We start from the raw sequence: 27,235 nt of genomic DNA, 5'->3' as shown, positions 1-27,235 counted from the left end.
ACTTTCCAACACAACGACTCAGGAGGTGCAAAACCTGGAAACACTGCTGACTGAGGACCAAGGACCAGGTGGGTTTCCCATCTTGCACAGCTTCCCTCTGGTTTACATCCTGGTTGGTCTGTCTGTGTGCTTGAAGCTGACCAAGGAAAGCTCTTAGGTTAACAGCCACTGGAAGCCCCAGCCAGGCTCCTCCTAGGTGAGAGACCACTTTCAGCTTACTATGATTGGAAGCTCCCTAGAGTCGGCCTTCAGCTGAAGAAAAAGATTCCCCACCCCATACGGGCTCACTTTTCCATTGCTGCAGTCAACCATGATTTCTAGAAGCCCAGTGGATTTTCAACAGACCACTACAGACTCCAATTTGCTAGGTATATTTCACATTGGAAGACAGAAGAAAGGGAGAGCTTGTTGCTGGCTGAAGCGATTGCTAAATATTGTACAGGATCTGACTATGTCCCGTCATCACTGACTGTATCCTATGGAAACTCTTTAGAAGGTGGTGTTGCCTAACTGGTGAGTTCTGAGATAAAATCTCCTTCATCTCCTCAGCATTCAAAAGCGAGCATCCTCACCCTGCCTCCACACCCACTCCAAGAGAACAAAAGTAGCCACAACAAGGAAATCCAGTGTGACCACAGTTACTGAGGGAGCCAAGGATGACAAGAGATTAGCTCTTTGCCTTGCACAAGGCTCACTGAAAAACTAACCGGGTAACTTATCTTTAAAAGACCATGTATCTGGTTTGTAATACCTGTCTTGTTTTATTAATCTGGGTGTTCTGCCTACTAGATGCCTGTGCACTGCTTTCCTGTCTGGTGTTCCTGGAGGTCAGAAGGCATATTGGATTTTCCTGCAACTGTGGTTACAGACATGAGCCATCGTGTAGGTGCTGAGAATTGAACTCAGTCCTCTGGAAGAACAAGCAATGCTCCGAACCGCTGAGTCCTAAGCCTACATATCTGAAAGCAAAATATTTTTATGACATCTCATCATCTTACTGCCTCCCATATTTTGCTTTATACTTATTAGACTATGGAATTGTTTTTGCTTTTAACGTATTTATTTGTATTTTGTGCGCATTGGTGTTTTGCCATGAGTGTTGGGACCCCAGGAATTAGAGTTACAGACTGTTGTGAGCTGCCATGTGGGTGCTGGAAATTGAACCCTGTCCTCTGGGAAAATACTCAGTGATTTTAACTGCTGAGCCAACTCTCCATCCCCTAGTCTGTGAATTTTAAAGATATCTATCTTCGAAATAAGATAGCAAAATACTAGTGAGCGTTTGCAAGCTGTCAAGGAATCCAAAAGGAAGCAGTGAGCTATGCTTACAGCTCAGAATGGAAGGTCATGGGGCAGACATGTAAAGAGAATTGGGGGCAACCTGGAAGGATAAATTACCATGAGGCCTCAGTCTCCAACTCTCAAAGATGACACATTTATGTATCACCACTCCCATTACATTAAGTGACACAATTACATTAAGAGGCCATCAACATTAAGAAGGTCCCGGGCTTGAATGTCAATCAAGAGCAAAGAGGAAGTGTGCTCTGAGATCAGAGAATCTATGCTACTTGAGAGGCATGAGCAAACAGCCAGCAAGTGTCGGCCGGTAATAAGCTGTGCCCTCTGGTTCAAACTCATAAAAGGCTATAATTAGTAACAGTGAAGAAGATGGCTAAAGGAATGCCCCATTCTGTCCAGGTTCTTCTCAACATCAGTTTGCATGCCCAGGCATCTATCAGGCGATGGCAGACCAAGATGATCAAGACTGGGACAGTAGCAAGAGGAGAACAGACTGTCATTTAAACAGCAGGACCTCCACGGAGGATGAGTTAGTGAGGCAACTTCTGGGAGGGCTATTTTATAGGCAGGAAACCTCCCCACGAGTAGTGCTTATGTAGCCTCCCAATGAATCAATCCCATATGGCTCAAGATGGGGAAAAGAACCCACGAGGGTGAAACTACGTTCCTGGAAAATGCCACACTTTATGTCGGAGACTGGAGACTGACTGGCTTGAATTTTGTGACTAGAAGTTGAAATGATGCAGATTAAAAGCCTAAATAATCTTGGGCTATCTTTATTCTCGGTAGCCAATTATTGCTCACTTCTACTTTTGGACTGATATTCTTTTGATTATCAGATAAGACCTCTAGAATGTATTAACTTAGCACGCCACCACATGCCACCAACCCCCAAAGAAAGAATGTCATCAGATAGCATCTCAGACCTATAACAGAGTCCTCCTACCCCTGCCTGCTGTGCTGATGTCCCCAGGAGTGTATCCGGAAATGCACTGATTCACGACAGTGTTCTATGACGATAAAAGCATATGTCACCGTGTTGATGGTAAAACATGCCATTTGAGGCACCCTGAATTTCTACTGTCAGGCCATGAGAACTCATTTTGTCCCAGGAAAGGAATTTCTACCTCTCTTTCCCTTTCTTTCTTACTGCATATCCTCCTGTCTCTCTCAATAACGGGATCTTGTTTTTGCAGCCCTCACTGACCCAGAACCCATGATCCTTCTGCTTCAGCCTTCCAGCTGCTGAGATTACCTGTGAACACCAGGTTCAGAGAAGGAACTGTCTCTTGCTTCCTTCCCCATCGATGCTGGGAAGCAAACTGAGGTTGCCATCCCCCACCCTGCCCATCACGTCTACTTGCTGTTTCTGCAGATGTCTTTTTAAAAGGCAAATCTCAAAACCTTCTAAGCCTTTCCTTGCGTTTTAAGCATGACTACCAAATGCTCGCTGGCCACATGGCCTTTCTCCAAGTGAGAAGTACTAGAAGTCTTTGAGAGAGCTAGCTCTGTAGCAGTTCCCTCCCCAACCGTTCAGTCCAGCTCAGAGCTGTTTCTTCCAGGCATAATGATGTTCCTTGCTCCCCTGAGACCTTCTACCTCCAGGAACAACCTAATGATCTGTATGCAGCCCTGGGTCCCTTTAGAAACCGCTACCCCCCAAAAGAGCACACAAGCCCCGCCCCCGCCGTAGCTTTTGTCCATCTGCCATGACTGTCCCCAGAGAGTCCCAAGGCCGGGCTGTGCATCTTGCTTGCACTCTGACAAGAATGAATGATTGTTAGAGGGACGAAGAGTAAACAAACAGGCGGCAGGTAGAATCTGCCTTTGGCCTCGGAGCCAATGAGAAGTCATACGATGCAGGAGATGAGTAGCATGAAATGACATCTTAGGGGTGCAGGAGACACCAACACCAGGAGGGTCTTCAAAAGATCTGAGGTTTTAACTGATTATCAGTACCATGGGTCTGCCAAAGACTAGTATAAAATAAATATATAAATACAGAAGGACAGAAAGAAATTGAAAAAAAATTTAAAGGACTAAGAAGAAAACATTAAGAGATGTCTCCACTCGAAAACTACATTGTTAAGATTCGAGCTTTGGTGACTTGGGAATTCCCAGCAGGGTGGAAAGTCTTGAACATGGAGATGCAGATCAAGCCTCGGGCCCACGCTGCATGGATCTTCCTTCCCACCTCTCCCTGACAAAGCTCATTGTCCATTTGTAAATTTATGTCAATATTCCTTTATTGCAAGGAAACTTACAAATCCTTTGACTTTTTCCCATAAAGTGGTAAGATTCGCCTGTTTCCTTCACTAACAATGGGTGAGATAAAACCCTTCGTGTGGTCTTGGTCTATCTGTCTTGGAACATGAGTCATAGCCCTTCCTTCTTCCCTCTCCTTCCTTCCTCCCCTCTCCTGTCATCTCTCTCTTCCTTTTCTTATCCTGTAACAAAAAAAGCTGGATGAACTTTGAGGTTTAGCTGTGTGTATGCCAGCAGCCAGCCTCCGGTCTCAGTACCAGAACAGTCATCCTTTCTTTCGCCCAGTCAGGCGTCCATCATACGGGGGAATTCATAGCCACCAGAGCTCCTGTCTGTGAAGAATGTGGGTCATTAAATATTACAGCAAGCAAGAAGGGTGTATAGCCAGGCATGGTGGCATGTCCGTAGAACCTGAGGCAGGAGGATTTTGAGTTGGAGAAAATCCAGAGCTGTGCTACACAGCAAGACTCTGCACTTGCATGGCTGCAGCTCACCTTCTCCGAAGCCTGAAAAGCCGTAGGCACCTGCAGCAGAGGCACCAAATGAGGCTAATTCCTGATTCCTCTTTGCATCACTTGCTATTGGACACCTTTTAGTGTCATATTCTATATGCTTTGCTTCACACACACACACACACCAAACCCTTTATGGACCTTCCCAAGAAAGTATATTAAAATAAATGAAATGGCTGGCGTGAGCCCAAAGGCATGTGCCGGAGCGGGGCTGGGGAGTGGTGTGCTGGCAATGGTCAACTCATTCTAAAACAACTTTGGAAGAGGGGAAAGCTGCCCCAGAAGAGCTAGGCGGAAAGTCTTAAGGAAACTGTCCGAGAGTATAGCACCTGTGTGCTCTGAATTCATCCACCTGAGAAGGAGCAGTGTCCCTTCCCCAGAAGTTTTGAGGATGGAGTCACTCGGGAAAGAACACTGGCTGAGAAGATTCGGGCTCTTGGCCCAAGAATGAACACAGACAGAAACAGACAGCAGACCAATGTCGTACCCGATTCTAGGCTATCAAGCTGCTGCAAAGCCATTTGGGCATATCGGGGGTGGGGGTGTCCGGCGTGAGTCAGTGATTGCCTCCCTCAGAGAGGCGCCACTGAGCCTCCGGGTTCTCCGGGCTCTGACAAAGCCAGATCAAACTTCTAAGTGTCGCCAGGCTCTCCCCTGGGAATCCACTCCCAAGTCCCTGGGCTGAGAACACACACTAAGCCCATAAGTAAACAGCACCTAAAGGAGGGATCAGAGCCTGGCTTTCCTCAGCCCCATTAGCACGTTTGGGAAACAAATCAAACTGAAAGCTCCCCTGGGTTTGCTAAATGCACAGAGTTAACTTGTCATCCTGAGGTGTCAAAATGCCCAAGTGACAGACAGCCCGGGAGGGACCAAGCACTGTGTGAAGAGGCCCTGCTCCAGTCTCCTTGGCTAGTGTCATTCAGTGTGACCCTATCTCCACAAGGCTGTGGATGAGTCATGCCTTCACTGCTGCTTTAAGAACAGGTTAAGAAAGAAGGTGGGTGGCGGTGGCGCACATCTTTAGCTTTCAATCCCAGCACTCGGGAGGAAGAGGCAGGTGGATCTCCATGAGTTCGAGGCCAGTCTGGATTACAGAGAGAGTTCCAGGACAGTCAGGACTGCTGTACAGAGAAACTCTGTCTCAAAACTCACCCCCTCCCCCTGCAAAAGAAAAAAAAGAGGAAGGAAAGGTCTGTTTTTTTTTTCTCATGGTTTGAGGATACCATCTGTCATAAAGGGGAAGGCATAGCCACCAGAGCTCCTGTCTGTGAAGAACAGAAATGAGGTTCATTAAATATTACAGCAGGCAAAGAGGATATGCAGCCCAGACATGGTGGGATAAGCCCAGAACCTGAGGGCAGGAGGTTTCTAGATGAAGAAAATCCTGAGCTACGCTACAAAGCAAGCCTTCTGCTGGACAAAAAGAGGGTAGGGAGGATGGGGCGGGGGGGGGGGGGACAAAAACCAAAAAGAAGCTAATGACAATGACTGAATTCCATGCCTTGGGCCAGAGTCACAGAGTCTGAGAAAGCAGAGGACCTCTTTGCAGCAAATAAATGGAAGTTGCTCCTCAGTTTGGGGGGTATACAGACACAGGATAAGAGCTCCTGCTGTCAGTGTACCAGTGGACCGCTGGCCAATCACCTCCTGCTCAAGGTGCTAACAGGCCAGAGTGGACATGGACAGATTTGTCCGAGTGTTCGGATCCCACCACCCTGAAGCCCACAGGCTCAGCTCATTCTCAGGTGTTCTGTGTGAGGCTGGGGGCACTGCGTTTTACTAAGCTTTGAAAGGATGAGGTCTGCCATTTGGCCAAATCTCAAAGACACAGCAGTCTGCCTCTGGCGAGGAAGAAGCAGGCTTACTCTAATCAGCCACATTACCATGGAGCCCTGCAGATGGGGTGAGCAAAGGATGGACCCCAGGGGATCCTCTGGTTCTTCCCTTTTAAAGATGGGGACAATGCAGCTCAGGGAGGGCAGACTCCTGGTCCCCAAGTCCAATACCAGGCAAATGAAGAAGCAAAAGTCAGACTCTAGAATGCTGAGTTTTTAGGGTCATCTCCACCCCAAGGCAATAGTTCTAAGAAGGGCTACTCCCCACGTGCTGGTGATCTGAGATAGTTAATGAGTTAGCAGGGAAGTTAACCTATGAGATCAAAATGTACAAATACCAACACCAGCACCCTCTGACCCAGTCATTATCACCAACCTCCTTTCTAAAGATCTCTGCCCTCCCGACCTGCCAATCAAACCTGAAAGGGCTTGGTTGAAAATTAATGTTGTTTCTAAGGACCACATGTGATGATGAAACAAACAACATGGATATATATTTATACATATATATACATATATATATGTATATATATATATGGAATTACACATGCATGTCCATGAGAGGACATATCTGAGATGGTATGTGCGTACAGCAGGGGTTGGTTATTAGCAGGCTGTATATGTGACAGGAGTCCCATGTGACCTCAGCAGGTCCTGGGCTGAACCATCCGGGTATTAAGTGTGCTCAGCTATTGACACAAAGGAGATGGCATAATGAGCCATCGCTCAGAACACCATTAAGCGGAGTGTGACTGTGTGTACACGTGCATAAGACAGATTAATATAAGAAGTGGAAGCTAAATGGCCTTCCCTAAAGCCAGTAGTCACAAAGCCAAAAGCCCGCAGCTTTGCCGACCTCAGTTCCCGAGTTCCTGCTCCATACCGCAGGCTTTCCCTCTTTTCTCAAGTGTGTCATCGTCCTACAGAAGACAAACACTTGCCCAAATGTTGAGACAGAATTTCAGGCCAGAATTGCTCGATGCTGGCTTGGCTGGAGGCAGATACTTCTAAAATAAAGAGCTGGAGGAGTTTCACAGGCACTGCAGGCTGGCTGGGCAGATGAGCCAGTCTGAGGCTCTCTGTGTCCAGGGCTCTGCTCCTCCCTTCTACTCCACCCCAGCTGTAAGAGGAAGAGAGAGGTCCAAAAGCTAAGGCCAGAAGCCAGAGCTCAGTTGGTCTTTAGCAGAGGGGAGAATCAGGAAGCTGTGCCAGACTGCCTGGGCCCACTCACACCGGGAACAAACGGCTAATAAATCAGCCCTGCTAAGCCACTGAGGCGAGGAGTGAGACGCTGTCCCATAGGCTGGCTCTCCTTCTAGCTCATTAACTATCTGAGATTACCACCAAATGGGGGGTGGCCTCTGAGCTGAAAATTAAATTAGCCTAGCTATAAACCAGAGAGTGGATGTGTCTGTTGAGACAGCGATCCTGGGGAAAACCCAGCCACTGACTGGGCCCCTGTATCTGTCTTGTCCCCGACCCAGCCTCTCCTTTGGTGGCTAGATAAAAGTGAAAGTAAACAGGTTGTGCCGTGCAAAAGAATGAAAAGACAGCTTTTGTGCTGTTGTCTTTTGACGTGGAGTTTGCACTAGGGAGCCTTCGATTGAGACCCTCCTGACTGCCTATCTTGTGCTGGGAATATAGGCGTGCACTACCTACTCTTGGCTAGAGTAGACATCTTAAGGATGTTTGGTACTGAGGCCTAAGGATGATGGTTCATGTCTATAGCACACTTGGCTAGCATGTGTAAGGGCCTGAGTTCAGTACTCAGAAAGAAGTTTGTCATTGGGGGGCGGGATGAAGGGATATTGAGATCAGAAAGAAAGAAGGAGGGGGGCTAGAGAGATGGCTCAGTGGTTAAGAGCACTGACTGCTCTTCCAAAGGACCCAGCTTCAACTCCCAGCATCCACATGACAGCTCATCTCTGTAACTCCAGTTCCAGGGGATCTGATGTCCGCACTGAGACATACATCCAAGCAAAACGCCAATGCAAATGAAATAAAAATAAATACTAAAAAAGAAAGAAACAGAGAAAGAAGGAAGGGACCAAGAGGGTGTGGTTGAAAACGCGGAGCCAGTAAAGAGGGAATCAGCTGCATATGCACCAATTCCCAGGCCTTGCAAACAGAAGGGTGGTGACCACACCCTCAATACAGAGGTCACCTGCAGAGTCACCCGCTTACTGTCAGGTGGGTACCCTGGCTCAGGAATGCAGCACAGAGTCTACAGCTGCTCCAGCTGCCCATCCCATTTAGAAGTAGAATTTCTAATTACAGGGCTTTCCTTTAATGGCAGGCTCCATCCCAACAAGCAACAGAACCTCTTTGAGGATGAGGGTCTTCATCATGAAGGCTCTCGAGCCATGACCTCTTATTCTGGGCACCCTCTTTTCCGCTCAGTCCCTGCTGAACTCTGTTCAACAGAACCACCATTTTGGCTTCCAGGTTGAATACTGGGGCATGGGGACAGAAGCCCAGGAGAGTCTACATTAGTCACCTTGCTTCAGTCACTTGTCATTGTGACCAAATACATGATGAGAAGCAACTGTAGAGAGGAAGGGCTTGTAAGGGGACACAGTCCTATAGAAGGAAAGGCCCGGAGGCAGACAGCTCCTTTTGTGATAGGAGGGTGCAGGCAGGAACCCTTACATCTTGGCAAGAGCGTGCTAGTCAGAAGGTGGTCTGTGATATCCTTGAAACAAAAGGCAAGTGCTCAGTAAATTACAAAAAAAAAAAAAAAAAAAAAAAAAAAATCAGGCTGCAAGTCTCTGGGAGCTGCTGCTGTGAGGAAGAACCCTGAAAGAAAGTGACTGAAGGGAGGAAGGGCTTGTGTGGCTTCGAGGTCCAAAGAGATACAGTCCACCATGGCAAGACAGGCATGGTGGCAGGAACAGGAAGTTGGCTGGAAGGAAACATGGTGGCAACACAGGAAGTAGAGCTTGCTAAAATACTTCCTCCAGCCAGGTTCCGTCTCCTAAAGGTTCACAGTCTCCCAGGCAGCAGCAGCTGTGGACAAAAGTTCACACACGTGGGCCTGGGCGGGCACCTCACATTCAAACACGACGGCAACTATAAAGAACAAAACCCAAACCAGGGGACATCCAGATAACAAACAAAATCCCTGCTGAAAAGCCCTCATTCCTTCCTGTTCCCGAGCCCTTGGTTGGTCCCCAAGGCAGACCTCTGGCAGGGAGAATTCTTTTTTTGTTCTTTGTTTTGTTTTTGTTTGTTTTTTGAGACAAGGTTTCTCTGTGTAACAGCCCTAGCTGTCCGGGAAATCATTATGTAGACCAGGCTGGCCTCAAACTCACAGGGATCCGCCGGCCTCTGCCTCCTAAATGCTGGGATTAAAGGCGTGCGCCACCACCACCCTGGTGGCAGGGAGAATTCTGTAAGTTATTCTATGGATATATGAGAAATGGATTTTAGAACTGGGGGAAATTCCCAACAATTCCAAGCCAGAACACGCAACTGACATGCAAGCATCAAGTGGAAAATTCTTTTTTTCATAAACATTATGAAGAAAAACTTGAAACTACATAAGCAGATCGCACACCATAATTAACCAGACCCAAAGTCAATATGACTTCACGAATCCGTATCCGGTTAGAACTAGCGTTCAATAGAAGCTGTGATGTTTCACACTAAACCTCACACTTTCAGAATCAAATACGTGTTATATACCTACCCACCACCCCAAACCAAAAACCCGGGAGAGTTAGAATTAGCAAAGCTATCCGCTTTCTATCCTCTTTCATGACTCCTGTCCATCACTTGCATTCAGTCTTCCCGCATCCCCTCATATTTAACCTTTCCTCTTTCCTTCTCTACATTGATACTCTTATCCGCACGGATATTTATTTACACACACACACACACACACACACACACACAGAGAGAGAGAGAGAGAGAGAGAGAGAGAGAGAGAGAGAGAGAGAGAGAGAGAGAATTAACTTAGGTTCTGTGTATGAGAGAGAAAATGCAGCTTTCTCTTTCTGAGATTATGTGACCTTGCTCTTTCTGAGATTATGTGACCTTGCTTAATATTATACACTTTAAGTCCATCATTTTCCTGCAAATATCTAACTTCATTTTTCTTTATGGCTGGGTAGTATAGTATATAGATATATAGATCGATAGATCGATAGATACATAGATAGATAGATAGATAGATAGATAGATAGGTAGGTAGGTAGGTAGGTAGGTAGATATATAGATAGACACCAAATTTTCTTATCCATCCGTTGATGGACAACTATGTTGATTTCAAATATTTGCTACAGCGAATAAAAGAGCCATAAACACAGAAGAATTGAATTCTGTATAAAGGTCACATGGCAAAACAAAAGGCCAGCTTTTTGCTGATCTATATTTGGCAATGTCTCCACACAGCCTGGCCGTCAACTCCTGAGCCTCCTGCCTTGGCCTGCCAGGTGCTGGGCCCCACTGTTGATCCTGACTGGTGACCCCCACTGGCTGCTTCAGCCTTTCACATTAGAGCCTCAGAACCCACTATCTACTCCCCCAAACTCACCTCCCCCACCGGGGGCCACATGGGTAGGAAGAGGGGGCTTCAAAGTTTTTCAAAGGAGAGAACATCCATATGCAGTTGGCCGCTCTCAGCAAATATTCTTAATTCAGAACACAGAATCCTCAGGAGCCTGTTTTGGGGTTTCCAGCTGTAACTGGAAGAAAATGCAATCCCCAAAATAACTACAAATGAACGAGTGGTCATGCCCTGGAGGAGATGGTGGGAAGGGAGGCAGGGGTGGGGCAGCCCAACCCAGGAGCTACACCTCGCCTGGGGTCTCCTATAACCTCAGAACCCCAGATAAAAGGGTGTAGTTCTAAGCCAGAGCCAATCAGCAATTGCGATCACTTTTATATGTTCTCATGGAAGGTTCCAGACCAAACTGAGTGACTCTGAAGTCAGGGCAGGGATAGGCCTAAGCAGGGACAGGCCTAAGCCATGTGGGAAAGAGGGCAATGTGGCTTCTCCAGGCCTCAGAAGTCTGAGTCTTAGAAATGAAGGTTGGCCCTGCCCATGTGGCATTCCTTCACTGGCCTCCTGGCTCACCGTGCTCGCAGACAAGTCTTGTCCAGGCATGCCCGAGTTCTAAACCCACAGAAGTGGGTAAAGGACAGGCAGACGCCGGCAGCCATGCCCACAGCAGACTAGGGCCCATGTGTCCTTACACATTCCGGTGTCTGGAGTAGATGGGAATAATAGACTACGGCTTTTCCCACAGAGCTTCAGAGCCAGGACGGAGGAGACCTCCATGAACCGAGGGCACTCAGGTACCCAAAAGCTGGGCATGGACACTGCGGTGACCACACTGGGGAGGACACAGCATCTGGCCAAGATGCCTGAGCAAGCCTGGTCAAGCAGGCTTAGTGCTAGCTACCTCAGGGTGAAGCCTACCAACTTTCCTGTCTAGCCTGCCCTGACCTATCAAATTACTTCATTTCCCTCAGAGATCCATAGGAAGAATTCAGACATATAGCTCAAACAAGGCTGGTGACAATCTTTGACACAGGAGAATCTGGTGACCTGAAAACTCCCTATGACTAGTAAAATGAAGGATTCCCCTGCCTAACTCTTCCCCATGCCTAAACTCTGACTTCTTGTGTGCTCTGACCAACTTTTAGTATTCTACCAAGACTCTCAGGCCTTTTTTTTTCTGCCCTGAACACCTTAACAGCTTCCTTAATGATCTGCCAGTAAACTCAAATCCACCCTTCAAAGCCCAACATAGTAGGGCCCTTTGCTTGGTCCTGCTGTATTTCTCTTTATTCCTTATGCTTCTTATTAAATTGACCCTAGCCAACACTGTGGGCTCCCTGAAGACCCAGACAGAAAACAACAGCTTGCTTACTAAGTGCCTACTTACTACTTGATCCAGTTTAGATGTTCAAAACTTGGCAGAGGAAATCAAGAATGAATGGCAGAGGTGAGAAGTATTACCTAGGCATGACTGGTGGTAAACCTGCCCTGTAACTGCCCAAATCCCACAAGGCCCCAAGTGGGGGGGGAAGAGAGAGAGAGAGAGAGAGAGAGAGAGAGAGAGAGAGAGAGAGAGAGCATTCAATGTCCCCCCCCCCCCAAACAGACATAGAACTTTAGAGGACCAGAAAGAGGTAAGCATAAAAAGTTCAGGACCAGCAAACAGGATCTCGCGGTGTGCCTGGCTGCTCTCTCTCTGTCCCGTGGACTGCCTCTGCCAAATGTCTGCCTCTGAGCAGGGGGTCGGGGTTGATGGCATCCTGGCCTGGCAGGTGTTAGACAGACACCAAGTGGGAGGGGCCTACCCAAGACACTGAGCCAGGAGATAAGAAGGTGATCCTAGCAGGCTGAAATACAGACACTCCTGAAACCTAAGTGTACACCAGCAGTAATCAACCCCCAGCTGTTCAGCTAAAATGTCCCACCCACCTCCTGTCCTAATGACACCCAATCCGGAGAGCTCCTCTCTTTCCGGTGCTGTGGGGCTCAGGGTGCCTTCCAGCATTCTCTAAGAGTGCAGACACAAAAACAGAACATGTGCTTTTTTTGTTTTGTTTTGCTTCCAGCCCCAGGCTGTTGGTGTTTTGAAGTGTTGTTCACATTATTTAGTGAAGACCTCGGCACTGCATCCAGGAAGAACAATGATCTTGGGGTCAGGGCAAAACACGCAAGAGACCACAGGAACACTGCTGAGCAGGGCGGAGACTAGCTCCATCGTTTCCAACGCAGGCAAACACCCTCCTGCTCGGTAAACACCCCAAGACTCGCCTTTGAAAGCAGACCTAGGCTGTTCGTGGAAAGCAGAACCTGCAATTAGCCTGCTCTGGGGAACAACAGCCAGGGGAGGCCTGCTAAAGAAACCAATGGCAAGACCGGACTTGAAACTCTCCTTAGCAAGCCTGCCTCCCACTCCTCAGTTGGCCACTTTCTAACCCCCGCCTTTGATTTACTGCCCATTGCTTCTCCTTGTTATTGTTCACTTTGTAGCAAACCTCTTGGAGGAGGCCACATTGTATCTGAACAGCTATCCCCAAGAGCCCAAGAGGCAGGCTTGCATATGGGATTTTATTCAAATAGTAAGAAGGGGCTACTACCTGTTCCTAGGGTAAAGGTGGAGGGAGGCTGGAGATGGAGGAAGGGAGGCAAAAGCAGAGACACAGAACAGGATCAGGAGGTCAACGAACTGCAAGAAAACTCAGAGGCTTGTTCCACCAACATACTCCAAGTTGGCATCGAGACAAACACGTCACAAGATGATGGTTGACATGAACGAAAACAGGATACAAACAGGATTCTGGCTCAAAAGGAGATGCTAGGTCAAGCAAAATTAAACATATATTTTGTATGTCATATGTGTGGAGAGAGAGAGAGAGAGAGAGAGAGAGAGAGAGAGAGAGAGAGAGAGAGAGAGGGACAGAGAATTAGACATTCCTGTAACACCAATAACTTTAGCCAGAGAGCTCACTAAACAGAGAACAGGCCAATGTGCACCGCAGCCACTCTGTGTGGTAGAGCTGGCAGCATAGTTATCTCCCACACCGTGTCTTTGGTTCAGTTCAGGTCCTGCCCTGGCTGTGTGAGGGGGTGCTGGCATCAGAGATAAGTGACTTTCTCAGGTATAAAAGTATCTGTGGCAAAGAACTGACCTTGAGAGTTACCAACCGGTGGGAAAAAAAATCTATTAGGGAACTAAACATTTCAAGACAGAAATTTCTTGCTGAAACTGACTTAGGGCACCTGGCCGAGTAAGGCCTGTCCCAGGATGACTGCAGAGGTTCAAATACAAATGCAGCGAAATGGGTGAGAAGAAATGGTAAACCCCATTCCGAATGTCTGCACAGAACAAGGCTGCGGAAATTTCACAATGAAAAGTGCATCCTTGACATGGAACAGAGCATGCAGCTCTCTCCAATGCCAGGGTTGCCAATGAGGGAACTAGGCTACATGTGGAACGACAGGGAATGGGGGAGGGGTGAGCAAGATGTGTTCCGTGCCCAGTACAGCTGAGAGGGGCTAACCCGCTGGACCCTTTGCCAAAGTAGCACCAAATCTGGACTGCTGTACACAGTTCCCATCCTCAACACTGACAGCATCTTCACAGCTCCCGAACAGCTAAGGAAAGCCAGGGTGATGGCAAGGCCCTTATTTGAACCAAGGTCCGAGTGAAGACCTGTTAGCACAGGCTCTTCCACTGTAAGAAACGTGGAGAATGGGTATCAGAAGAATGATGTATTGAAGTGAGGGTACCCAGGAGATCTCTGCGCTTCACATTTGCCTCTGTTGTGAGCCTAAAACTGCTCCAGAAAATGAAGCCTATCTTTTGAAGGCAACTGCCCAATAAATATGCCCTTGTTAGAGCAGTAGGGGGGAAAGTAAATACAGTTTATAAGAGTGCATTCATTACTCATTGAGCCTGGTTACACACACCTCTAATCCAACCTACTCAGTAGCCAGAAGGACCCCAAGATAAAGGTCAGCCTGGGTGAGCTGACTGGGATCTGCCTTGGATTTAAGCTTTGCTCCACTTGCTCCGGTACACACCCACCCACCCACCTGGGGCTTCTGTGGAGCTCATGGGTGGAAACAGGATGTTTCTTCTTTGTGTATCTGTGTTAACTGGCAGAGCTGGCACATGCTAAATGCCTGGAGCCTCTGGAACAATCATCTGGGAGGCCTCCAGGGACTCGTAAGGCATGGACTGAACGAGGACCAGCTTCCAGGAGGCAGGGAGGGGTCTGGAGGGATTGGTGTCTGATTGTGTCAGTCTCCCAGTCTTCCTCTCTTCCACAGAGTCTGTTCTTTAGGGCAAGAATGGGCTAAATCTTGGATTTTGTTTTTTCAGCGCCACTTGCAGCAATAAGAAAGCAACTGCTCCCCTCTCCTCACGCCAGAAGGAAGTTAGTTTCCACTGAACGCTTGCAGGCTGGGGTCCCGAAGGCTGGCCCTGCCGGACTGGTGAGTCTAATGCTGTTGCAAGGCTAACAAGAGGCTAAAACTGGGCAAAGAATCGCTCAGAGAAAGCCCGTGGGCGGGCCTCCGTGCAAGCCCGACGCCATTGGTCTCTGGGCAGTCCCTTCCCACCAATGTGCGCGGGATGAGGCAGCTCCGCCCGGCTCAGCCCCACAGGTGAGGTCCTGCCAGAAGCGCACGCGTGGCAGCGGCCTGCCGGCGTGGGTCCCATTGCACGCTAATGTCACCAGGCCTGGATAGGGGGCGGCGGCTCCTCCCTCACATCAGGAGAGGGTGTGGAAAACGGCTTCTCTCTCTCGGCTCTTCGCAGTGCAGTTTACAATCTTTACTGGGTACCCCCGATCTCAATGCCCAGAATCCCAGCTTACTGTGTGTGTGTGTGTGTGTGTGCGTGCGTGCGTGCGCTGCAAAGTTATGTGAGGCAATTTTTAGATCTGGACATCCCACTAAGTCGCGGATGGACACACCAGGAATGGTCATGGTCAGGCTGGGCCGTAAGTGACAGAGACCTGATATTAACAGGGTGCTCACTACTGTTCACATCTACCCTGCACACAAAGAAAATGTCTCGTTCTAACAACCAACGTACTTCGTGTCCTTTTAAATATTGAGAAATGTGAACTCTTTACTAAAGGTCTTTAATAGCGTCTATTTCCCTGGATACACACTCAACTTTTACATGTAGTTTTTAACTGACACCATTTGTATGAAGTCATGAGGCCGAATGTGATGTCTCAATTCCTGGATACACGAGGGTCATTAGCATATCCATCACCTTACGCCTTCTTCGTAGTGGGGACATACAAGTTTCTTCTGTTACATAATGCGTTATTGTTGATTGGATTCTCCCTGCTGTGCCACAGAACTTCATAACTTTGTGGGGCAAAAGCGGAGTAGTACAACTTCATTGTGCATGCTTCTCACGTGTCATGGTGAAGTCAGTTCTTTGAGTGAGTCAGGAACTTAAGCTAATTTTTAAAAGTATCAAATGACAGCAAAGTGTGTAAAGGGCACACATCAAAGAATTTTAAGCAGATATAATAGAGGGCCACTCCTGTGCTTCAGAACGGTGTTGTAGGGCTTCTTGAGCACCAGGGACATTGTAACACTTAGCCTCCTGGCTATATGGAATTTCTAGCAAGTTACTAAGAATAATTACTGCTCCTCAAAGGTAACCTCGCCCATCTCTGGACAAGGATAAGAACCAGTCTATATGCATAAGCAGCAATTTTATTTGAGGTAGGATAGTCTGGGAGCAAGGAATTAGACAGCCCTAACAAGGTAACAATTTAGATTATAAAGAAGTCTTCTGATCTATTAGTGTTCGGTGATACTGGTGTCCCATGTCATCTTTCTTGTCACTTGAAGAAGGCAGGATATGCTCTCATTGCCCTCAACACTGTGCCACACCCTGGGAGGGGGGGTCAAGTGTCTCTCACTGCCCTGCCCTGAATTCCTCTTGCTCTCTGGGATAACCCAGTGACAGGAACTTCAGAACCCTCTGGAAATGCCCTTCACAGCCCTAGAAGCTGTCTCCATGCAGGGCCTGTAGTGCAGGCATTTTGTACTTCTGTCAGTCAGTTTAACTTCTGTGTTCACCCCAGGGGTCTTGGTTCTGGGCTTCGGATCTGATGCTGTGTAAACAACATAATGCTGATCTCAGAGAGCTGCCCGTTGTTTTTGTTTTGCTTGAAAAAAAAAAAAGTTTATTCCTAGCCAACTTTCAATTGGAAATAAGTCTAGGGATTCAAAAAGTCACTTTGTAGGAGAAAACTTTATGTCTCATAGTCTGGTTTAAACTGAAAAGATTAAACCGAAGCAAGCATATTTAGAATGAGAATTTGTGACGTGCTGATTTTTCAAAACATTAAAAAAAATGAGCAAATCGGGAGCTGTGTAAGATCACTCTGCCATGGCAAACAGAATACTGCTGACAGGGGAAACACATCTTGTAATTATTAGTGTACATTAAGTCACCACTTCTTAAATAAGTAGATTCTTTTAAAAATGCAAAAATCAAACGTGATCAGCATTTGATTCCATATTTACTGTAGTAGCCTATCTTTTAAGAATTTGTCCTAAGATATAAACTACAAACTAATTTTCCCAGACCTGCTGGAAGGTCATTTGGAAGATAATAAGTGTAATTCAATTCATACATTTTGGCATTTTATTTATCTAAAACTAATAGGCCGCTATTAAATATTGACAATTTTATTAACTGAGCATCTGGGAAAACACTTATGATTAGGTTAATTTATGTTATATTTTCCCCCCAACTTGTAAAAGATTAATCAACCATTTTATGGTGTAATTTAGGAACCTAATTAAAAACAGAGCCCAACACATGCTACACAGTCTTGCTGGTAAATCTCGACAGCGTTCTTACATAATGGTTTGTATTTCAAATTGTTGCATCTCAATGGAGATGTCTGACTTCCTCCCAGCAGCCTAGAAGTGGGTCCCATACTTGCCTTAAACTCCAGGACCGAGGAAGAGCAATTATTTAGAAACAGGCCATCCTCAATGAGATCTTAGTCTCTAGTGAAGTCAATAACAGGGCTGGCCACCAAGTTTTTCGAAACAGACTAGGCATATGGAGACAGGAGATCAGCTAAAAATATAAAGGAAATTACTATTTTCAGCGGTCTTGGAGAGACATTTATTGCTGGATTTTAGAACCTCTAGGAAAACTGCAGAGTTCTTGCTACATCTGCCTTTTGATTAATAAGTGCAAAGTCATTCTTGTGTCTTTCTTGTCTTGGGATCATTCTATCTTTTCCAGTGAAGAAATTAATTCCAAGGGGCTTGAGAATATGTCACTTAACCTGGGCCTCCCGGCCTGCAAGGGGCAAATGGCATCGAATAAACCACTTCCTCCAGGAGACACTGGCTGTTTTCTCAGCCAATATCCTTGAGGGATATTTTTGTCATTTTAATGACTCCTTTGCTTCTAGCTGTGTGGTACAGAGAAATAAAAGTGCCAGAACGGTATGACTGTCCACATCTAGTTAGAAACCAGTGTAGGATGGTTCCAAACCATCCTGACATTACAAAGGCTTTAAGATAAAAAATGATAGAGTGGGCACTCTACATGGTGGGGCGGGGGCTGGAGGTGGGCAGGAAACCCACAAACGCTGTTAGAGCAGAAATCACTTTGAATAATTACACATGAGTAACGGCATATTTTGGTCACTAAAATCAGGGAGCCTGGCACAGAATGACCTCTTGTTGAAATAAGACCTCTGCCACTTCTAGCTGGGAGACTTTGAGCAAGTTGATTAACCTCTTTGCCAGTGTCTCACTATCAAAGTAGCCACTTCATGGATGGTAATGAGGATTAAACTAGCTAACATGATCATTTGAAACAGTGCCTGGTTCAAACATTTAGGACAGTTTAACTACAACACTGTTAAACCACACGTGTCTCTCTCTCTCTCTCTCCCACACACACACCCACACCCACACACCCACCCACACCCACCCACCCGGGCACGGGCACAGGGTGGGGGTGGGGGATGGTCATTGAAGTGCCGCCTAATTTTCCGAAATGGAAAGGAAAGCCATTCTGTGACAGGAGTTCCCACCACCAGTAAACTATGTGGAGCAAATGACAAGCCAACAAGAACTAAGTTAATTCCTAAACTTGGACCATCAAATTCATGGAAATATACAAAAACTTAAACTGGATCAAGAAGAAATGCTTTTTAAAAACTGCAGCATTAATACTTCTCCAGTTTAAATCCAGGTACCAAGCTGGTTGGAGGTTTGCTTCACCTAGGGGTGGGGGGTTAAGTTCCTGCTCCCCTAGTCCCAAATCTCTCCTTCACCGCACTCCCACCTGAGGGTAAAAGTCAACAGCTCCATGAGGCTCTTAGACATCACCATCGCGCACTGTCTAAGTTTGGAGACCGATTAGAGAACTAGAAAATCTACTCAGTTCTACAAAGTGGGACTCAGGCAGCCAGAGGCTGGGACTAGATCGCATTAGCTTGGTGCTTTTTGTAAACTCGGGTGCTGTAAAGAATCATTACGTCTGGGTGGTGGCACAGAGTCAGCTCCAAGCTGCCACCTCTGCAGACTCTGGCCTACCAGGAGTCTGGGTCACCCATTGGCTGTTGGTTTCTTGGTAGGGAGCTAGAAGGACTGCAAATTCCCTGGCATCCAGGAAAACCCACCAGGCCCTGGTTAGGCCCCTGGCGGGGCTTTGTATTAACCCATTAAACTCATTAACAACTTGCTCAGACACAGCCACGATCTCATTCTACAACCCATTGCTTGCTGACCCCAAAACTCACCATTCCACAACCCCTCCCATTTTGTCACAAATGCCTTTAAAAAGACCACTCCTCGCTCACACTCTGGCTTTGAGGGCTGGTTTTAACCATTATTCTGCTTTGCAACTCTCTGGTTAATTATTATTTATGCTGTTCTCCAGCGGGCGGGCCTCTCTCCGGACAGAGCAGAAGGGACCCTGCAGGCCTGATTTGGCCCTGTGAGCCTGGTGGACTCCAGCCCGGATAGGTGCAGCGCTCTGGGTCGGGGTTTCTGGCGCTTGTTGAAATTAAAGTTTCAGGATTGCTTTCAAATTAATTGTGAAGTCCTTACAATGGCCCAGTCACCCAGAAAAGTCTAAAGTGATTTACAAGTTTTAAGTACACAGAAAGCATTCTACATATTTTTTTTTTTTTTCTTTAACAAAATATCCAGTAACTCTGCTGGCACGCCGATCCCTGGTGAGACAGCCCGGGAAGGCCGCAGTCAGGACTCTTGTACCATGGCAGTTAGATCCACCAGGTCACCGCCGCGGGGCCTGTGCCTCCCGGTGGCGTCAGAAGGTAGAGGACCCAGGTTCACCGCGACCTGGTTGAGCCCGGTCTCCGAGGCTGCTGGCGCTGCAGCTTCGGGTCGCCGGTCCCCGCCACGCTCTTGGGCTGCGCTCTCCGCCCTTTGAGTGCAGCCCAGGGCCTCCAGCGCAGCAAGGGCGGTGGCAGGTGGAGGCAGCCACCTCTGTCTCCGCGCGAATCTTCCAGTGGGGATTTCCACCGCCTGCCCCAGGTGCCTCTAACACTCTCAAGTGCGCAGTGACTCGCTTTCCAGTTCCTCCCGACCCGGCCTCATGTGGGTCTGACCAAAAAAACAGGGTTGCCTTGGGCTCTGCTCCACCACAAATGGTTCTAATCATTAGCCTGCCACCCGGTCCTCTGAACATTATCCCAGGAGCGGGGTGTGTATGGGGAGGATGTGGGATAGAGGCAATATTATCAACATATCGATGGAAATAGCCTATGGTTAGCGAGGCTAACCCCATGGTAAACTGCACCTGGCTACACCAAAGTATTGGCCCTTCCGGGCCCATCCAGAATCCGCGTTATTCCAGGGCTCCGTTAAGAGCACCCATACCCGCCGGTGGGACGTGAAACCGGACGTTGCATCCGAGTCCCCATTCTTAACCCGCAGTGTCCTGGGAACCGAGAAAAGGGCGGTTGTCACAGATGGCTTAAATCTCGAGACTTGGGCAACTCCTCACAATTAAAGGAAAAAAAGCATAAAGGACAAAGGGGAGGGGGCGGGCGAGGCTGGGAAAGGAGCTGCTTTAATCCTCGGGGGTCAGGCCCTTTTATTCGCCACGCCGTCCGGGTCCTGGAAAGTATGGTCGAAGCAGAGAGCGAGGTTCGGTTCATGTCTCTCCTTATTTTCGGAAGTCGTGACCCTCTTTGAAAGTAATTGGGTCGGGGAAAAAAAAACTCGAGGGAGAGGAGAGGGCTGGGTGGTGACCTAAGGGACTGGGGACCCGACCGGGTTTCCGGAGACTGGGGTGTGACCCCTCCAGCAGCTCACACCAGCCCAACAACCCGGGGGATGCAGTGGGCAGAGGTCGCGATTGTGACCCCGGAGTCTGGGTCCCTTTGGAACTGGACACACATCCGGAAGTCACGACCTCGAAGCAACCCCCATTTCTCAATCAATGGTCCAGGGATATTCTTTGAGCCCGGACGTGTTACTAGGTCCGCGGAAACTAGTGTCCTGGCCGGGGCTCTCTCAGTACAGAGGCCAGGGACACGGCAACGCGCCGGCAGCTCCCCGGGCGAGCGCCCAGAAGCCTTCGAAGTGGCTGCGGGCTGCAGTGCGCGCCTTTGCCCGACAGGGACCAGCACAGCTCCACGCCCGGCGCACAGCAGCCAGCAAAGCGGCGCAACAACCCCGCCACCATCCCAAACACAGGGGCTCTCCAGCCAAGTGGGTCAGAACCCCTTCGGGTTCCGGTAACAAGGAGAATTGTAACAAAAAGTTAACAGACTCAAGGCAGCCTTGGCGCCGAGCCTTACCTTGCCCCCCCCCCCTCCCCATCTGGGCAGTAGAAGCGACTCTAGCGGTTGGTGTGTGGAGGAGGCTGCGACCCGGAGGCGCACAACACTCCCACAGCACTCCTCCCCGCGTCCCAGGCTGCGAGAACTACAACAAAATCTTAGCCACACAGAGTTAGTTATTAGAGTGGGATATCGCCGCCGCCGGAAAGTAGCTGGTTCCTCTGTCACTTCCCCAGTAGCTGCCGGGTGTCTTTGCAGCCAGGTCGCCTCAATGATTATAGAGCGCAGCGGACCACGGAGCCACCCGCGCCCCGCTACAAGTTTCTGTAGGTTGCTGTCACAGCCTAGCCGCACACACCCGGATTCTCTGCCACCGTCCACCCACAATGTGAGGTCGCTTTTTGGTTCCCGCCCTCCCTCGGTTGCCCGAAGTTGTACTCCTGCTACCTTCCCACCTGACGCGCAACGGCTCCGGGGGGGGCGTGAAGGTGGAGGTGGGGGCTCACGGCCGGGATCGCGGCCAGCACAGCGGGCCGCTGGAGAGGAAACTCACCGGTACCAGGCGAGGCCCTTATGGTAGCTGCGGTCGAAGAAGTGAGGCTCGGCGCCCACGGCGCGCACGTCGGGGTGCACGCGCAGGAACTCCAGCAGCGCCCTCGTGCCGCCCTTCTTCACGCCGATGATGATGGCCTGCGGCAGCTGCTTGCTCCCGGAGCCGCTGAAGAAGCTGGAGATGGGGCTGGGGGAGTCCGGTGCCTCCGGACTCTGCTCCTCTTGGCTCCCGGCGACTACTGTCTTATCCTTGCCTGCAGCCAGCGACGCCCGGAAAGGCATCTTAGGGAATGTCTCATTCGGAGCTGTGACCAGGGCTGGCTGAGCTTGAGCAGCGCGGGATCCCGAGCCCAGAAGCAGCAGGCCGGGCGCGGCGGTGCAAGAGCCGGCGCACGAGTATAGGAACATGTAGAGCCAGATGCAGAGCATGGCGAAGAGCAGCGCGAGCTTCCTCCTCACCGGCGGCGGGGGCGGCGGCGGTTGCGGCAGGAACCGGCCCGGGACATCGAGGCAGGACCGGCCGCCGCTCAGGCGCTGCCCCATGCGCGGCCGGCGGGCGCGGCCAGGGGCATGGCTCAGCACATGGCGCGAGTCCTGCTGGAGCAGAGAGCACCAGGAGGGTCCCCTGCCGCTCTGCGCCCGAAGGATTCGGCTTATTGCCCTCGTGTGCGCGCTGCTGCCGAGGCTGCGGCTCTTTCCCGGGTGGCGGCGGCAGCTGCAGCGGCGACGGCTCTTGACATGTTGCCCACCAGAAGCCGGGACTGGAACGCAAAGTCAGGGCGGCGGGAATTGCGGGCAGATGCGCTGTGGAGGACGCTGTACCCCGCACCCCGGATACTCTGGACGGGGCGCACGGCAGCTCGCCGGGGCTGCCTCCTAGCAGCCAGGAGATTGAGAGCAGCCCCGGCGCTTGTCCGCAGAGGCTGCGGAGGAGAACTGCGCAGGAAGAGAGCCCGGCACTGAGGTAGAGTGGGCGGTCCCGGCCTTCCGAGTGACGGGCTGCGCTACCTACCAGGAACCGCGAGCTGCATGCAAATGTCAGAGCTTCACCCAAGTCGAAACAGCCAATCGTCTCTCGGAACGTGGGGGTGTGGAAAGGGCTCGGAAAGGGGGGGTAGAGCAGTCTGGGGTTATTATTGGCTTCAGAACTCAAGGGGCAGGCTCGGGGAGGCGGGGCCACCAGCTGGTGACAGGAGCAGATGGTGAGGATGCTGGAGTGACCGGGCGCTGGAAGAGGTCCCACCCAGTTGAGTGGAGCTCTCCTGTACACGCGCGCTTTTCCGCACTCGATCCTGGAGCCAGTCTTGGCTGTAGTCGCCTTGTGCAGTCCCCATCCAAGAGTTCCGCCATTCCATCCGGTTCCTGAGTGTAAGAGCTGCAGGGCGGAGACAGATGAAGAGGGAACCCCAACCTGTACCCAAGCCCCACCGCGAACCCAATTCCACACTCTAGGATGGGGGAGGGGAGGGGAAACAGACTGATTTAGGAAGTTTAAACGGGAAATCTGGGCGGAAGTCACTGACAGCCTTTCCCCCGTTCTGTCTTAATATTTGTTGAGGGTGATCTCCTTGCGCTTGCCTGGGACAGACGGAAACTCTACCTTGCGCTTTCCCAACTGTCTTGAAAGGGCTGGGGAGGTGGGTAGAGGGGAGGGAGATAGTTTGATTAATTTAAGACCTTAGCTGAAACTTAAAGTCGCATGTAGGAGGTTTTATATGGCTAACTGTTCTTTGGCAACATTAATTTGACAATACGCTAACTTCCCTTTCTCTTAAATAAACAATAAAGCCAGCATCTGCCTGCCCCTGCTTAGGAGAAACAATGGCTTTCTGACCTATGACATTGATTCTTAGGCGTTTTTCTCCAGCATTTTTTAAAAGAAGAATGTCGAAATAAGGCACATCCACGAGTAGTGAGTAGCACCTATTTAATAATGAAAATCCATTCCAAAGTCCTTCCTAATTTCGCACATTTGTCTAGGGGAGAGGCCGGCAAGAGGGTCTTCGCAGAAACTGTCGGCACTTGTGCAGGAAGCGCGGGCGCTGGTGATTCGCGGGGCTAAATTCCTGCGCCGGCCTTCAGAGTTAGGAAGGTCGGGATATTGGGAGTTTACCCGGGTGACTTGGGGCCTTTCATCGCCTGGAACCCATCCTCCGCAAGGCCGACAGGACTCTGGTGCCAGGCTGCGTGCGATTCGGGGCAGAATATTCATTCATTTCGACCCCCGTCTGCGCCACGGAGGCCCAGGAGGTGACTCACTCTGCGGCCAACGGCATGCTGCTCTTCCCGGTGGGCACGGGCGGGCGAAGCGGAACAGACCTTATCCTCCCCCCCCTCCCCCACTCAGCTATCTGGGACCAATGTACAGGTAACCAGAGGGCATACTTTCCCTTCCGGAATAAGTCTCCAAGGGTCCGGAGCTCTTGCTGCTCCCCCGACACAGTACGGCTTTCGGCCATCGGAATCAAGCTAAGAAAGCGAGTTTGAGTTGCGCACTTCGGATTTGAAAGTGCATCCTAGCCATCGCGATGACCAAAGAGGGTACAGATGACAGAGCGGTCACCACCGGACCCTACGTGCCTCTGCTATGCTCTTTAGACATCTCTGTGTATCTAGCTCGAGCCCAAGCCAAAACTGTCGGGAGGGAAGTCATTTGGTTGGAGGACACTTTTCTTTCTTATAGTTTATTACAGCAGTTAGAATTTCCGGGGTTGTGTCGTCCCCATCCCACCCAACCCCAACCTCCCGCCGCCGCTACCCCTAAGATGTTTGTTCTTCGAAGTGATTTAATCGCCCTCATTTTTAATCGGTCAATTTCATTTTATTTTAAACTTCTAATGCAGGGAGCAAATGCATTTCTGCCCGACTTTTTGTTTTGAGATCGAGATGGAAGCATCATCGGTGACTCCTCCGAAAAACGCGTTTTCAAGTTCTCGTTATTTAGATGGGAAGGAAGTTACTGATTTGTGCGTGGTGAATTGTAGTTCCCACGTGGCTCCCTTCAGGCCTGACTGAGTGGGAATAAAAATGATCCCTGTCCTGTGGGTTAGCAAAGTGAGCAAGTAAGCGATTACAAATCGAGGCCACCGGATATATTTGGAGTCTCTTTTTCCGGGGGTGGAAGGAGGAAGGCGGCAAGTGGAAGCAAAAGACGTGGGCGTCGGAAATTGCCAAGAGTGTGGCGCTGAGCTGAGCGCCCCAGGGCTAAGTCGCAGCTTAGCCCACTCAGTTCCACTGCGGAAAACAATAGGGGAGGTCTCCCCTTGGGCCACGCTAAAGCACCGGCCACCCAAGGTCAGAGTCGCAGCGCCAGCGAGTTGCAGACGGCAAACGCTGGCTTTGGCCCTTTTGCCTTCGGGCTCTTGAGAAGCTGTCCTGCAGCCTTTGGGAGTTACACCTGAGCCTCTGCTCCCCTCGATCAGACCTCAGCAGATGTAATCTCTTACATGGCCTTACCGCAACAAACGTGAGGTCCGAGGTTCGTTCCTAGGCAGAGCAGAAAGCCAAGCTGACTGAGAGCCCAGCTGGACCCCCTTCCCTTATCTGTCGCTCCTGGGCATCCATCAAGAGCCACCACCAAAACCAGAAGAAAAGATTTCCCTCCAATAATCTTATCCACAACGTTTGCTCTTTGGAATATACGTTAAGGAGAGAATTCAAATTCAGCACACCTGTGAGGTCTTATTTGGGTTGTTTTATTTATGATTAACTAGTGGGGGCGCGTACCCAGGGCCTGGATGGCGGTCCTAATCTGCAGGGCAGCGGTAGTCATTGCCCTTTTCCCCCAGGTCCTGCTGCTAGCAACCTGTTGTGTCCCCAAACTTTCTAAAAGGACTGGCTTGAACCAAGATTCAAGCAGAACACGTTCCTGAGTTTCCATCCTAGGGTCGTTGGGACTGCTGGTCCAGCAGCCCGCAGCCGCCTCCTCCAGCTATGCCTGCGACCAGCCTCCTTTCTGGTGGCTTCTCCCCCACCACCACTCCCCACCCCCGCCTGTCCCTGGGAGACTGCAGAGCAACATTTCCTGGGCGGCCTGAACCGGCGTTCCAGAGTCCCAGTTCCTGCCACCGGAACCCTCAGCATCGCTCTTTGCCAGCTCAGCCGCCCCAGGAACTGAGCAGCTGCTAGCCGGATCTGCCCTCCTTGGCCAGGCGGGAGGGATCGGCGGTGGGTGCGGTCGCGGGTACCCTGCCCGCCCGCCAGGGAGCGCTCCGGCTGCGCCACTGCTGGATTGATGGTCGCTGCCATCTGCTCTCGGCAGCGCCTTAAGGAGAGGTTTAGACTCGATACCTACGACTGCTGGCGCCTCCTGGACGTCACAGGCGCCGGGGTCCTTTCTGTTTCCTCCCAAGGCTAAGGATGCGGCAGCCAAGAGGCTAAGCGTAGGGTGGGGGAGTGGGTGAGGATTCCCTGGAGATGGAGATGGTGGGGTTGGGGGCGGTGATTCGCCAAAAAGGCTAGAAAAGCAACGGACTGCCAGGTCCCTCTTTGAGGCAAGAAGAGCCAACATCAGTCTCAGTGGGAGGCTGAACCTGGACTCTGACTAAATAAAGCCTGTGGTCGTTGGGGAACCCAGCCGCCAGCCTCACAAGGGAGATACGAGTCCTTATAACATAAAGGAAAAAATGTGTGACACCCAACGATTGGGCTGGTAGCTTGTGATGCGATGATTAAGTGCCGCGCTCACTCTGCAGTCTTTCTGTACTGTGCAGGGCATACTGACTGGGCCGGGGATTCCTGGCACCCTGGTCAGGGCATGGAAATTGGGGAGGCCCAGAGATGCCTGGTGCCCTTCTGGGTGGATGCTTCCCTACTCTGAAAGTCAGTTTCTGTCAGGAAGTCCTCTCCCTACAGCCTGGCTGTCTACAGGCTCCACCAGGAGGGCTGCTCAAATTGAGGGGGGCAAAGCGACCTTTACTCAGCTGTGCCTTGCCAAAGCTAGGACTCTGCCGCCCCTTAAGAGTCCTCTGATTATACTTTCGTCAGAGTTCCCAATTGAAGGGGGTGGTTCTTTCCTGCCAGGACTCTGACCTGTGCTCTGGCAGATCTACACTGCTTGCCCTAATCTGCCTCCCATTCCTGCCTGCAGGAAAGTCCGAATCCAAGTAGCTCTGCTTATTGAGCCTCAGAACATCAGGTCATAGATTGGTCTTCAGCCCTTCTTCTTAGAAGCAGATCCTCAAACCCCAGGCCAGTTCTGGGGGTTCACCTCTCCCAGTCAAGATGCTGCAACCTTCTTTCCCAAGGAAAGAAAGAAGGTTGAAAAAGACCAATATCATTTGTCTTTCTCACCACAGACTTCCTAAGGAGACAAAAAGTTGTGCTACAACCCTAAGTATCTTCAGGACACCCGCCTCCCCGGGCTCTAAAACAAGCTTTCTTCTTTTGTTTTGTTTTGTCTGTGGCACGGTTTGTGGTACGGTTTCACGATATAGCTCTGGCTGTCCTGGAACTCACTATGTAGACTCTGTGGACCAGACT

General features: G+C 50.0%; 1 protein-coding gene across 1 annotated transcript in view; it reads right to left on the bottom strand.

Annotated features, from left to right (window-relative positions):
* Positions 1-22,764, bottom strand: part of Hs3st3b1 (heparan sulfate-glucosamine 3-sulfotransferase 3B1) — a 37,031-nt gene extending 14,267 nt beyond the window's left edge. The window contains exon 1 of the mRNA XM_038326723.2: positions 21,756-22,764. Coding sequence (XP_038182651.1) covers positions 21,756-22,297 — 542 coding nt within the window. The 5' untranslated portion in view covers positions 22,298-22,764. The remainder of the gene's footprint in view (positions 1-21,755) is intronic.
* Between the last annotated feature and the right edge of the window lie 4,471 nt (positions 22,765-27,235).

The sequence above is a fragment of the Arvicola amphibius genome, chromosome 4, assembly GCF_903992535.2.
Source record: "Arvicola amphibius chromosome 4, mArvAmp1.2, whole genome shotgun sequence".
In the NCBI taxonomy this organism is placed as follows: domain Eukaryota; kingdom Metazoa; phylum Chordata; class Mammalia; order Rodentia; family Cricetidae; genus Arvicola; species Arvicola amphibius.
The sequence above is the reverse complement of the archived record's forward strand: the minus strand, read 5'-3'. Positions and strand labels throughout refer to the sequence as shown.